At 43.2% G+C, this 14,878-nt stretch overlaps 1 protein-coding gene across 1 annotated transcript; it reads right to left on the bottom strand.

The window, feature by feature from the left end:
- Positions 1-85: 85 nt before the first annotated feature.
- LOC131902519 (zinc finger and SCAN domain-containing protein 5B-like) lies at positions 86-13,694 on the bottom strand. Its single transcript, XM_059253549.1, has 4 exons — positions 13,224-13,694; positions 12,391-12,538; positions 11,256-11,942; positions 86-117 (listed from the first exon to the last, which is right to left on the bottom strand). The coding sequence occupies exons 1-4, from the start codon at positions 13,329-13,331 to the stop codon at positions 86-88; spliced, it is 975 nt and encodes a 324-aa protein (XP_059109532.1). The 5' UTR covers positions 13,332-13,694.
- Between the last annotated feature and the right edge of the window lie 1,184 nt (positions 13,695-14,878).

Raw genomic sequence — 14,878 nt, 5'->3', positions numbered from 1 at the left:
ACCAGTTCTGACAAGCTGTCATCTGGTCTCCATGTGTGAGACCTGGCACCTACCCCATCCCCAAAGATAATTTTTAAAAAGTCAATTACTCTATTCCAGCTGTGTACGATGGAACATCTGTAATACAAGGGAGAGGTGGAGCCTGACGCTTGCCATAATTGTGAAACCACCCTCGATTATGTATAAACACCAAGTCTAAAAGACATGAGGGCTACAAGACTCACTCTCAGAATCAAAGAACATGGAAGAACACGGCCCACACCTTTAATCCCTATACTCCAGAGGCAGAGGCAGGAGGATCTCTGAGTTTGAGAACAGCCTGGTCTACACAGAGAAACTCTGACTTTTTTTTTCTGGATCTAGAGGACTGACCTCAGGGCCTTGTGCTTGCTAGGCAAGCGCTCTACCACTGAGCTAAATCCCCAATCCCTGAAACCCTGTCTCAAAAACCAAAAACAATGAGCAAAACATATGGGTATGGTGGCTCAATTCATAATGCCAGCACTGGAGATGCTAAAAGAGTATTGTTTGAAGCTAGCCTGGGCTACATAGCAAAATTCAGTTTCAGAAAGCAAAAACAAATATATAGAAATTAATTCATCCTGTTCTTCCAACTCCTTGTTCCTACACATGCTGGCTTTTATGAATCAATGGTTCCTGATTTCATCTCCAAATTAACCCTGATGGGATCGTTTCCACCATCTGCACATAGAAGTAACAGTATTCTTTTTTGTTGTTGTTTTTTCCAGACAGGGTCTCTGTGTAGACCTGGCTGTCCTGGAACTTGCTCTGTTGACCAGGGAGGCCCCTGACTCAGAGAGATCTGCCTGCCTCCACCTCCCAAGAGCTGGGATTAAAGGCAGGGGCCACCACACCTGCAGTCCCAGGATTTGGAGGTGGAGGCAGGCAGATCTGTCAGTCCATGCCCAGCCAGAGCTATGCAGTGGGACAATGTCTAAAAACAACCAACCAAAAAGCAAAAAGAAGCAGAGTTGGTTCATTTTGGGGAAAAGTCAAGGCACTTGGTATTTGAGGGCACTAATCTATAATGTTCTCAAGTAACAAAAAACATTTTTAAAATAAGAAGACCTGTGGGCTTCATGGCTCAAAAGGAAGCCTTAATTTTTTCCTTGTTACTTAACATTTGAATAAAGTAGCACAAAACATAGCTCAACACACAACACAATGTGGCTTATAGTCCACTAACCCCAAAGACAATCTAAAGAAAGGAATGGACTAGCAACTATGGAACCCTGGCTGCTCTTCTAGATAAGAGTTCAGTTCCCAGCTTACACATTTCCAAACTCACAGAACTGCTGCTGGATGTGGTGACTCACTTCCTAGGGAGGCAGAGGCAGGCAGATCTCTGTGAGGCAGCCTGGTCTACATACTGATTTACAGATCAGCCAGAATATATAGTGAAGCTAAACTAAATACCCATACAAAATTATTAAATAAATAAACTTAGTCATTTGAAAATTTAGTACAAAAGGTTGAGAGAAAAAATAATTGAAGCTGGGTTAGTGGTGCACACCTTTAACCCACGAGTTTGAGGCCAGCCTGGTCTACAGATCAGGTTCCAGTACCTCCGTAACTGCACAGAAACCCTGTCTCAACATAAAATCAAAGCAAATCAAAGAACAAGAAAAATGCGTGTAGTGGCTGGAATCTGTGAAAGATGAGGCCAACATGCTCTCTGTAGACACCTCAAATTCAGAGATCTGCATGCAACTGACTCCAGGGTGCTGGGATTAAAGTTGTGGACCACTATGCTTGGCCAAAAAAGAAAAAAAAAGGAGAAGAAAAAGAAAAAAATTAATACCTTTAAAATTTATGTGTTTGGATGTTTATATGCATGTTACTCTCTGGACCACATCTGTGCCTAGTGCACAGGACTTGGTGGCCTTCGAGCTGTGGGCAATTGTGAGTCTTTGGGCACTAGAAATGAAATCTGAGTTCTCTAGAAGAGCAATGGGTGCTCTTAACTGCTGAGCTATGGCCACAGCAAACAAAATGGTTCTTGAGACAGGGTCTCTCTGTGGAGCTCTGGCTGGACTCCAACTCACAGAGATCTGCCTTTCTCTGTGTGCCTAGTACCTGGTCTAATTCTTTATTTTGATAGTTAAAATGATAATTTTAAAATAAAGCACAGTTAATAGCAGGCTAGGCAGTATGGTGTATGCTGCCTGTAATCTCAGCCCTGGGGAGGCATTGACTGAAAGGTCTGAGAGTTCAAGGCCAGCTTGGAATACATTGGAAAACCAGTCCTGTCAGAGACAGAGAGACAGAGACAAAATGATATTACAAGGTTGGAGATGTAGTTCAGTTGGTAGAGTGCTTGCCTGGCATCTTGAGACCTTGGGTCATGACCTCAGCACAGCAGAAATAAAGTTAAAAACAAACAAACAAGCCCGGCGGTGGAGGCGCACACCTTTAATTCCAGCACTCGGGAGGCAGAGGCAGTCGGATCTCTGTGAGTTCGAGGCCAGCCTGGTCTACAGAGTGAGATCCAGAAAGGTGCAAAAACTACACAAAGAAACCCTGTCACAAAAAACAGGTCACAGCTCCGAAGGCTGGGGTGAAAGGGTAAAGGTCCAGGTCAATCTGGAACTAGACCCCATTTGAAAAGAAAAATTATAAACGAATTCCAGCGTGCAACCGCTAGACCCAGCAATGAGAAGGTCAAGGGATACAGACCTGAGCTAAGTGGAATCTGCCCTTGGAGTCTGCAAAAGCATCATGGTGATTACCAGGAGCCAGACACCGAGGAAGAAAGATGTTCAACAAAGGACACAGGAGGAGTTTAGGTACCTGGGGGTCCTTCTGTTGGTTTGCTGTGAACGCCTCACCTTGTGGCCCTGTACAGCGGGGAACTCGGCATGGCATCCTCCTGCCTCAGTTTCCTAGTGCAGCATTGCAGGTACTTCATACCCAGATAAATCTCGCAGCAGCCAAATTCTGTCCCCATCTGAACACAAAGCCTCGCTAAACCCAACTTCCTCCCTGGTTCACTTACCTCTAGGTTCCTGTCTTCGCGCCTGCAGCAGCCTTGAGTCTTCTGAGATCTCTTTGTAAAGTGCAGGGAGCTCTAGGATCATGACTTTTATAATGAATCCACGGAACTGACTTCCGCTTGCTCATCTTCTCAGTGATTGGCTGGAGCCTTTAGACACCATTATAGATGTCAATTAAGACATCCTGAGATTAAATTACAAGTTAACTCTGGGAATGCCACAGGGAAGGGATCAATTTATTAAACTACTCGGGTGTGGTCCTGAAGGACTGTGATCCTAGTGAGAAGATGAGGCAGGAGGATCATAAGTCAAGGTTTGCCTGTCCTCCTGGGTTAGTGAGATCAAGTCTCAACCTTAACATGAATCAATTAATAATTTGATTAGCCTTGGCTGGGGATGCATTTCAGACTTCAGAGAGCTTGCCTTAGCATTGTCTGTTCCTAACAATGGATAAAACTGGGTGTGGCCGGGCAGCAGTGGTGGCTCACGCCTTTAATCCCAGCTCTCAGGAGGCAGAGCCAGAAGGATCTCTGTGAGTTTGATGCCAGCCTGGTCTACAGAGCAAGATTCAGGACAGGCACCAAAACTACACAGAGAAAGCCTGTCTCAAAAAAGCCAAAACAACAACAACCAAACCAAACCAAACTAAAAACCGGTGTGTGGTGACACACAGTATAATCCCAGGGAGGAAGGTCACAAATGTAAGACAGTTTGGGGCCAGCCTGTGCTACAAGACACCCTTTTTAAAAAACAAATAAGATCTTGGGACATCCAATCATGTGTCTCAGTGGCAAAGCATTTGCCAAGTATAGTGAGGTTCTGCCTAGTTCAATCCCTAAAAGATAATAGTGTAGATTTGGTGCCCGTCAACAGAAGAATGGGTTAAGAAAATGTGGCACATATACACAATGGAGTACTATTCAGCAGAGAAAAACAATGACAGCATGAAATTTGCAGGCAAATGGATGGAACTAGAGAATATCATCCTGAGTGAGGTAACCCAAACCCAGAAGGACAAACATGGTATGTACTCACTCATAAGTGGATACTAGGTATAAAGCAAAGAACTATCAGACTGCAACCCACAGAACCAGGGAGGCTATATAGAATGGAGGACCCTAGGATGACTGTGGCTTATAATAAGTTTTGGTTTTACTCAATTACTGGGCAAGACTCAATCAAATATTTCACTATTAGGATAAGAATTTATACTGTATCAAGTTGATAATAGAAAAATAAATAAAAAAGAAAAAATAGGGTAGATCTGGGACATGATAGAGCAAGGAATAGAAGGAATATGATCAAAATATGTTGTGTGCATATGTGCAATTTGTAAAACATTAATGAAAATATGTTCAAATGATGAAGTACTTAGGTGTGGAGGCACACATCTTTAATAGCAGCACTCAGAAGGCAGAGAAGGGTGGATCTCTGCAAAGTTCAGACCAGCCTGGTCTACACAGCAAGTTCCATGGTATCCAGGGCTGCATAAAGAGATTCTGTCTCAGATGGGTGGTCCTGCCTCATGCTTTTAATCTCAGAACCTTGTATGCAAAGGCAGGAAGATCTCTGTAAGTTCAAGGCCAGCCGGGTCTGCAGAGAAAGTTCTAGAGTTATTACTCTAGCCAGAGTTATTACACAGAGAAACCCTGTCAAAACAAACATGAAGAGGCCCTGGGTCAAAAATAATAAATAAAGAATAAATATTAATAAAGTAAAATAAATGAGTAGGAATGCCAGTTCTCTGGTCAGGAACTAGGTCTGCATGCTCCTGCCATCATGATAATGGACTAAATCTCTGACATTGTGAGCAAGCTCCCAATTCAATGCTTTCTTATGGTGTCTTTTCTCAGCAGTAGAACACTAAGTCACTTGCCTTTTGTTTTGTCTTGTTTTTCTCCTGTGCCTTTGTTTTACTGCAACTGTGTCTTAAAATGGTTTATTTTGGAAAAATATTTTCTTTTAAAAATTTCATGGGGTTGGGGATTTAGCTCAATGGTAGAGTGCTTGCCTAGCAAGCGCAAGGCTTTGCGTTCTGTCCTCAGCTATGGAAAAATAAAAGGAAAAAGAAAAAAAAATTCATTTTATTGTCTTACTTTATTTTGTGTGTAGGATGGGGTAAGGGAAGGTGTGCCAAATGGGCATTCGGACACATGACAACTTTCAGGATCTGGTTCTCACCAAAGGGGTCCCGGGGATCCAACTCAGGTCATTGTTTGCAGCATGCTCCTTTACACTGTGGGCCAATAAATGGCCATAAATTTCTGTGTCTGTCTCTGTCTCTCTTTTAAAAGATTTTTCTTTATTTCATGCATATCAGTTGTTTTTTTTCCAAATATCTACCAGTAGAACTGGAGTTACAGGTGGTTGTAAGACATCATGTGTGTGCTGAGACATACCAGGGTCCTCTGGAAGAACAGCCCGTGATCTTAACCTCTTTACCATTGCTCCAGCCCCAGACATAAATATTTCTAAGAACGAATTTATATGTTCAAATGATGAAGTACTTAGGTGTGGAGGCACACATCTTTAATAGCAGCACTCAGAAGGCAGAGAAGGGTGGATCTCTGCAAAGTTCAGACCAGCCTGGTCTACACAGCAAGTTCCATGGTATCCAGGGCTGCATAAAGAGATTCTGTCTCAGATGGGTGGTCCTGCCTCATGCTTTTAATCTCAGAACCTTGTATGCAAAGGCAGGAAGATCTCTGTAAGTTCAAGGCCAGCCGGGTCTGCAGAGAAAGTTCTAGAGTTATTACTCTAGCCAGAGTTATTACACAGAGAAACCCTGTCAAAACAAACATGAAGAGGCCCTGGGTCAAAAATAATAAATAAAGAATAAATATTAATAAAGTAAAATAAATGAGTAGGAATGCCAGTTCTCTGGTCAGGAACTAGGTCTGCATGCTCCTGCCATCATGATAATGGACTAAATCTCTGACATTGTGAGCAAGCTCCCAATTCAATGCTTTCTTATGGTGTCTTTTCTCAGCAGTAGAACACTAAGTCACTTGCCTTTTGTTTTGTCTTGTTTTTCTCCTGTGCCTTTGTTTTACTGCAACTGTGTCTTAAAATGGTTTATTTTGGAAAAATATTTTCTTTTAAAAATTTCATGGGGTTGGGGATTTAGCTCAATGGTAGAGTGCTTGCCTAGCAAGCGCAAGGCTTTGCGTTCTGTCCTCAGCTATGGAAAAATAAAAGGAAAAAGAAAAAAAAATTCATTTTATTGTCTTACTTTATTTTGTGTGTAGGATGGGGTAAGGGAAGGTGTGCCAAATGGGCATTCGGACACATGACAACTTTCAGGATCTGGTTCTCACCAAAGGGGTCCCGGGGATCCAACTCAGGTCATTGTTTGCAGCATGCTCCTTTACACTGTGGGCCAATAAATGGCCATAAATTTCTGTGTCTGTCTCTGTCTCTCTTTTAAAAGATTTTTCTTTATTTCATGCATATCAGTTGTTTTTTTTCCAAATATCTACCAGTAGAACTGGAGTTACAGGTGGTTGTAAGACATCATGTGTGTGCTGAGACATACCAGGGTCCTCTGGAAGAACAGCCCGTGATCTTAACCTCTTTACCATTGCTCCAGCCCCAGACATAAATATTTCTAAGAACGAATTTACAAAACCGGAGATCTGTTCCTTCGAGGATGTTGAAATCATGGAGAAAGTTGTCCCCAAAGAGGGTGTGGAGGCTCAGCACCCCTGTAGTTTGTCCTATCCATCTCTTCATTGCATCCTCTGTAATATCCTTTTGTTTTGTTTTTCAAGACAGGGTTTCTCTGTGTGACAGCAATGGCTGTCCTGGAACTTGCTCTGTAGACCAGGCTGGCCTTGAACTCACAGAGATCCAACTGCCTCTGTCTCCTGAGTGCTGGGATTAAAACACCCCCCCTACCCCCGTACTGCTTGGCTATGATATCCATTTTAACAAGCCAGTTTGGTTTAAGGAAATGCTCAACATCCTTTGTCATCACAGAAAAAACCAAATCAAAACAACTCTGAGATACCACCTTACACCTGTCAGAATGGCTGTGATCAAAAACACTGATGACAGTCTATGTTGGAGAGGATGTGGAGCAAAGGGAACACTCCTCCACTGTTGGTGGGAATGCAAGCTTGTACAACCCCTGTGGAAATCAGTATGGCAGTTTCTCAGAAAATTGGGAATCGATCTACTCAAGACCCAGCCATACCACTCTTGGGCATATACCCAAGGAATGCTCAATCATACCACAAAGATACAAGCTCAACTATGTTCATAGCAGCATTATTCAGAATAGCCAGAACCTGGAATCAACCTAGACCCTCCCTTCAACTGAAGAATGGATCATGAAAATGTGGCACATATACACAATGGAGTACTACTCAGCAGAGAAAAACAATGACAGCGTGAAATTTGCAAGGAAATGATGCATGGAACTAGAAACTATCATCCTGAGTGAGGTAGCCCAGACTCAGAAGGACAAACATGGTATGTACTCACTCATAAGTGGATACTAGATATAAAGCAAAGAACAGTCAGACTGCAGCCCACAGATCCAGGGAGGCTACCTACTAGGGAGGACCCTAGGATGACTGTGGCTTATAAGAAGTTTTGGTTTTGCCCAATCACTGGGCATGCTGTAGTGAAACATTTCACTACTGGGGTAAGAATTTGTACTGTATGAAGCTAATGAAAGGATATGGGGGTTGTACTTTCTGGATGGGAGGCTAGAAAGAAGATGAATAGGAATCTCACTTCCACAACTTAAGTAAAACATAGCTCTCTGAACAGATGAAGATAGGTTTCTTCTGTATTCCAGAATCTAATCAATATTTACACGTATTATTCAGCTCTCATTTGGCTTAAAGGGGCTTATTGGGAAATGTAATTATTTTTACTATTTTCTACAGAGAAAAAATTTTCCAGTTTCAAATAACCCTGGACTTTGAAATTAAAACCTGTTTCTTGTTAAAAAAAAAAAAAAACCCAAAAACAAAAACAAAAAACAACCAGTCTGTGCGTTTCCCTAATGTCTTTGAGTCACTGTACAAGTTGAGATCCCAAGGAGGAAATTGCTGTGGGATGTATGGCAAATGTGTTGCTAATTAATCAATAAAACACTGATTGGCCGTTGGCTAGGCAGGAAGTGTAGGCGGGGCTAGGAGGAGAATAAAGCTGGGAAGTGGAAGGCTGAGTCAGAGAGACACTGCCAGCCGCCACAATGACAAACAGCATGTGAAGATGCCAGTAAGCCATGAGCCATGTGGCAAGGCATAGATTAATGGAAATGGATTAATTTAAGCTGTAAGAACAGTTAGCAAGAAGCCTGCCACGGCCATACAGTTTGAAAGCAACATAAGTCTCTGTGTTTACTTGGTCGGGTCTGAGAGGCTGTGGGACTGGCAGGTGAAAGAGATTTGCCCTGACTGTTGACCAGGCAGGAAAACTCTAGCTACAGGAAATGGTATATTTTCTAGATTAAATAGGTATAATTTTAGATAAATGGTCTTCAGAAACTTCCAAGACCTACAGAATATAGCATCTAAAATGCTTTGAAATTTAAAATCTTTCATGGCAGTGAGACACTCTGCTCCAGGTTGTATCAATTTATGTCAGAGATAATGGGCATTGAAGAAATTCCTTATGGAGTTTGATTTCACTGTGGCAAGGCTCTACACTGGGCCAAGGAACTGCTCTTGCCTTTGACTGCTGTGCAGACTGGACATGCAGGACACACAGGAAATAAGACTGTTGAACTTTCCAGAAAAGGCAGGATGTTCCTAAAATATCTACTTCACAGAAGACACTGCCAGACACTCTGCAGGACACAGAGGAAAGTGGCTGATGAATTTTGCCAAAACAAGGCAAGAAGTCCAAAATTCCTGATTCATAGAAAAATCTCCCAGACACTCTAAATCTACAGTCTGAAGATGGATGCCCCAACATTGCATAGAAACTTGGAGTGACTGTCCAGGCATCCAAATGTCTCTGTTCTTAGATAATATTAAATCCTTCTGGGTCCTGATGAAGTTGAAGACTTGATAACTATAGTTGCAGCTTTCTTTAGATATGATAGAAAGTAAATTATGAACAAGGTTTTGCATTCACTAAGATAGGATAGATGACGCATTATTTTCTCTGAAGTTGCTAAATACAATCGCACTGAATAATGCAAATGTAATTCTAACTTGATAATTGTTTCTGTTGTATATAATTTTAGCATGTTAAAGTTAAAACCTTTATTTTTTATTTTTTAATTTTTATTTCTATATTTATTATGTATGCAGTGTTCTGCCTGTACATATGCCTGCACTGCAGGCCAGAAGAGAACACCAGAACACATTATCAATGGTTGTGAGCCACCATGTGGGTCCTGGGAATTGAACTCAGGACCTCTGGAAGAGCTGTCAGTGTTCTTAACCTCTGAGCCATCTTTCCAGCCCCACCTTTATTTTTATTTAGACAAAAAGAAGGACATGTTGTATAATATTATTTTCAGGTGTGTTACTTTTGTTTAAGTTGCAATTGTTTAACTGTGAAGTGATGTTACTGTGCCTGTGTAAAACACCTGACCGTCTAATAAAAAGCAAAACAGCCAATAATGAGGCAGGAGAAGGATAGATGTGGCTGGCAGGCAGAGAGAATATATGGAAGGAGAAATCTGGAAGCGGAGAGTTCTAGGAGCCAGAGAAGGAAGAGGTCGCCAGGGGACAGACACCCAGCTACTCTCCAGCCACAGAGAAGAGTAAGGTATACAGAAGTAAGAAAAGGAAAAAGACCAGAGGCAAAAGGAAGATGTGATAAGTTAAGGAAAGCTGGCAAGAAACAAGCCAAGCAAAGGTCCGGCATTGATAATTAAGAATAAGCCCATGTGTGATTTGTTTTGGGGCTGGGTGCCCCACCCAAAGAGCCAAAACAATCAAACAATTTGCTCAAATTCTTCACTCATTTGCTTTGAATTTAGAGTAAACTGACTTGCTTAACATTTAAGGGCAAATTGAGTGGTTCACGATTAAAAGTACCCTCCTTAAATATGTGACTAGGGGATGGAGAGATGGTTCAGTTGTTAAGAACACTGGCTGCTCTTGCAGAGGACCCAGGTAGGTTTGGATCCCAGCACCCACATAAGGGTTCCCAACACTTATTAACTAGAGTCGCAGGTCATGCAGCACACTTACCTGACCCCCTCTGGTACCAGCCACACATTGTATGCAAGCAAAGCACCCATAAATATTCTAAAAATCTGTGAGAATCCAGGATGTAGTGGCACGTTCTTTAATCCCAGGATTTGAGACGCAGAGACCAGCCTGGTCTACAAAGCTCATCCCAGGACAGCTAAAGGCTGTTGCACAGAGAAACCCTGTCTTGAAAAATCATTTTTTAAAAAATAAGGGGTTGGAGATTTAGCTCAGTGGTAGAACGCTTGCTTAGCAAGTTCAAGGCCCTGGGCTCGGTCCTTAGCTCCAAAATAATAATAATAGTAGTAGTAGTAGTAGTAGTAATAATAATAATAATACTGTAATAATGGTAATGGGGACATACACACAACTATAAAATTGTTGTCCTTGGCCAGATACCAAGTAATTTATTGGAAAATCACATTTTACAATTTATGAGGAGACAAACATCACTCCCATTTTGTGACTCAATATTGACAACTTGAGAATAACAGCACCAAGTAAAAACAAAATATAATGAAAGCCTTTCAAGAGGGGCATCTCAACACTCTGGGCAGAGGTATGAGTCCAGTCACAAGTTCATGGCCAATCTGGGATACATAGGTAAGTAGGTCTCTTTAGTTTCAAGCTAGCCTGGGCTGCATAGTGAGTTTCTAGGACAGCCAGTGACACATAGTGAGATCCTGTCTCAAACACACACACACACACACACACACACACACACACACACACACACACACACCAGTGGGGCATAGTGAAACACAAATGTCCTCAGACTCTCAAGGGATGAGACATCCCTTTAAGTGCTCCCACGGTGTTGCCATGTAACAAGGGTAACCTAGCAACAGTCTCTCTAGGAAAATACTTCAATCTGGATACAGACTCACAAGGACAGCAAACATTTATTTTTTGTTTTATTTTATTTTATTTTATTTTATTTTTGGTTTTTCAAGACAGGGTTTCTCTATGTAGCTTTGTGCCTTTCCTGGATATCGCTCTGTGGACTAGACTGGTCTCGAACTCACAAAGATCTGCCTGCCTCTGCCTCCCTAGTGCTGGGATTAAAGGCGTGTGCCACCACTGCCCAAGGATGCCATTCTTGAATGAATTTTCATGTGTTGTTTCAGAGTCCCCTGCTGTCTGACGGCCTTGTCACACTCCTTACAACTGTAAGGTCTTGAGTCACTGTGGATGCGGAGATGGATATTGAGGTTGCCCTTGTGACTAAAGCATCTCCCACAGTGCTTACACTCGTATGGCTTCTCATTTGTGTGGGTCTTAGTGTGACCCCGCAGAGTGGATTTGTGGGCAAACCTCTTGCTGCAGATGCTGCACTCGTAAGGCTTTTCACCCCTGTGGATGCGCTGATGGACCCGAAGGCCTGAGGATTCCACAAAGCCCTTGTTGCACACGCTGCACTCAAAGGGTCTCTCTCCTGTGTGTGACCTCTGGTGGATGATGAACTGAGACCTGTACAGGAAGCTCTTCTTGCATTCACTGCACACAAACTGAGCCTGGCCTGTGAGTCGATCAACAGGCTCTACAGGTCGAAGGGTACTAAGCCATAGCTGCCTATCTTCTGTCTTGTCCACACAGGAGGCCCCTCCTTGATAAGGGGGAACCTGGTCTTCATTGGAACTAGAGAGACTCTGAAGATCTGTGTGTGCAGCTAAATCTCTTCTTTCCAGAACGTGGGTGAACGGTGTGACAGCATCTGTATTTGCATCTTCCTGGGGCATCTTCACATCCTTTCCTCTGACAGAATCTGATGGAAGAATGTCCACATACAACATTTAAAACATGAGAGTCCTTCTCAAAAATAGATTGCCTTTATTAATTGATTATGGAGGGGGGATGACACCCTAAGGATGTGGAGATCGGAGAACAATTTTGCGTTAGGTTAATTCTCTCCTGTCACCATGAGGGTCTTGAGATGGATCTCAGGCAGTCAGCTCAAGGGTCAGTGCCTTACTACACTGAGACACACAACACTTATTAAAGATCATCCCAATCATACCAGACTCATAAGATCTCAACTCTGGTGCTGGATGGGGACATCCCATCAATATCCCAAGCCTGAGAGCTCAGGCTGTAGAATGCTTTAGAAGGCTAGTGACAGAGGGGGTGGGAGTGGGGGTCAGCTTTCTCCCACAGGGAAGGGAGTGCTGGACAAGGTATAGTAAGTCCCCAGTCCGATCCCACCTCGAACTCACCAGAACTCTGTGTCGGCTGAGGGTCCAGAGGTATCAACACAGAGGTATCCTCCCTGTCCTGCACCGAGTCACTCCCCAGGCTCTGCTCAGTTCTCGGGTCGTCCTGTTCTCTGCTTTCAGGAACTGAGTTCAGCAAAACTTCCTGTTTCTTGACATGGGACAGTGAAGATTTATGGGTGCGTGTTCGATCAATGGTGGATCATAGACATCTGTCTCTACTTCATCTTCACCACTCAATTGTCCCACATTTGTGGGAATGTTTGTTCTTCTATGGAACATCCTAATACTCCACATAAACAAATCTTCTTGTGTTATTATTAAGGCTGTTTCGGGATCGGATGCCTTCATTTGGCCTCCAAGAACAACAGATACATGTGGTGCACAGGATACATAGATGAAGGAGGAGAAGGAGTAGGAGGAAGTGGAGGAGGAGGAGGAGGAGGAGGAGGAGGAGGAGGAGGAGGAGGAGAAGAAGAAGAAGAAGAAGAAGAAGAAGAAGAAGAAGAAGAAGAAGAAGAAGAAGAAGAAGAAAAAGAAACAAAATGGGAGAGAAAAACAGAGCTTGTGCACTCTGATTCAAGATGAGTCTGTTAGCTTACACTGGTTCCGATATGCACAATTCCTTGGCTTCTAAGCCAAGTTTCTGGGCCACATTCACAAAGACAAAACAAGCCCATAAATGTCTCCAGACATTGCCATTTATCTCTTGGGAAGCAAAATTCTCCTTTTAAGAGCCACTGACTAAGGGCAGGATCCTCAGTAGGTCCTGATTCCCGATCCCCACAGCCTCAAGGCTGTCCTTTCCCTCAGCCCACAGCTAAGGCCCTGCTTACCAAATGTTGAGGTTTCCCGCCATCCCTCAGCATCTTCTCTAACTCTTTGCAGCTCTTCACTCCACTCTCCTTCACTAAGGCCTGCAGTTCTGGAGGCATGGAGATCATGAACTGCTCCAACACCAGCTGATCCAGGATCTCCTCCTTGCTATTCAGGTCTGGTCTCAGCCACTGATAGCATAGCTCAGAGATCCTCTTCAGATCCTAGATGGGGTCTGACTGCTCTGAGGGGCTGAAAGCTCTGAACTTCAAGTGCCAAACCTCAGGGCTGTAGTCTTCTTTTTCTGAATTCCTGTCCTGGGGTGTAGGTGATGGTGTCTGCCCTGATGGGAGGCTGTCTGGTGGCAGGTTGGTAGCCATGTCTGCTGGGAATATTCCCTTGGTCTCTGTCAAGTTGGAATTCTATAAAATGACTCCTGTCTCAACAGACCTACTCCTTTAGGCACAGGGATGGGCTTGGTGTTGGTTCCGAATCCTAGGAGGAAATAAAGAGCCAGATCAGTTTAACTCTGCTGCCTCCTAAATGTCAAAATTCCTTACAATATACCCTCCCCCTCAGCACACTGGGACTGTTTAGTAAAGCAGAAATAAATCCATTCTATGGATCTGTGAGATGGCTCAGGCGTAAAGGTGTCTCCAGCCCAGCCCAATGACCCCACCTAACCCCCTGGACCTCTAGTGTGAAATGATAGTCTCAGCTCTGGCAAGCTGTCTTCTGGCCTTCACGATGAGCACTGGTGCCCACCCCATATCCCAAGATAATTAAAAAAAAATCAATTACTCTCTTCTAGCTGTGTATCATGGACCATATCTGTAACCTCAGAGGTGGGAGCCAGATGTATGTCACAATTTCAAAACCAACCTAGGTTAATATTAGGTACCAAGTCTAAAAGGGAGTGAAGGCTACAAGTGACTCACTCTCAAAGTCAAAGAACCATCCCAGCAGTGATTGCACACCTTTAATCCCTCAGCCCAGAGGCAGAGACAGGGAGATCTCTGAGTTCAAGGCCCGCTTGTGCTACCTAGCAGGTTCCTGGACAGCCAGGACTATTAAAGGTGTGAGCCACCATACCTTTAGTCCTAGGACTCAGGAGGTGGAGGAAGGCAGATCTGTCAGTCCCAGAGCAGCCAGAGCTATGCAGTGAGACCCTGTCTAAAAAAGAAAGCCAAAAAGGTTGGTAGAGGTAGAATTGGATAGAAAACCTGCTGCTCTTTTAGATAAGAGTTCAGTTCCCAGCCTTCACATTTGTAAACACACAGAATTGCTGCTGGGTGTGGTGACCCACACCTTTAATCCCAGGGAGGCAGAAACAGGCAGATCTCTGTGAGCCAGCCTGGTCTACCACTGTGTTCCAGAGCAGTCCAGAGACAGAAAGGCTAAATCTCAAAGGAAAAAAAAATAACCACCAAACAAACAAAAACCCACAAGACAAGCAAAAAGCCCAAAATTATTAAATAAATAGGCTAAATTTAAAACCTATTACTGTATATAATTTATATGTTAATAATTTTTAATTGCATATATCAGGTCTAAATGACTAAGTAGTTATGGCTCAAAATAGTCATTAGAAAATTCAGTACAAAAGGTTAACAGAAAATAATTGTAGCCATTGGTGGTGCACACCTTAAATCCCAGTTTGAGGACAGTCTGGTAT

The sequence above is a fragment of the Peromyscus eremicus genome, chromosome 1, assembly GCF_949786415.1.
Source record: "Peromyscus eremicus chromosome 1, PerEre_H2_v1, whole genome shotgun sequence".
Lineage (NCBI taxonomy): Eukaryota > Metazoa > Chordata > Mammalia > Rodentia > Cricetidae > Peromyscus > Peromyscus eremicus.
The sequence above is the reverse complement of the archived record's forward strand: the minus strand, read 5'-3'. Positions and strand labels throughout refer to the sequence as shown.

Coding starts and splice junctions, on each gene's coding strand:
- LOC131902519 (XM_059253549.1), bottom strand. CDS start 13,331: ATGATCTCCATGCCTCCAGAACTGCAGGCCTTAGTGAAGGAGAGTGGA. Junction 12,539..13,223: donor GCGGGAAACCTCAACATTTG/GTAAGCAGGGCC, acceptor TCCCATGTCAAG/AAACAGGAAGTTTTGCTGAA. Junction 11,943..12,390: donor TCAGCCGACACAGAGTTCTG/GTGAGTTCGAGG, acceptor TTCTTCCATCAG/ATTCTGTCAGAGGAAAGGAT.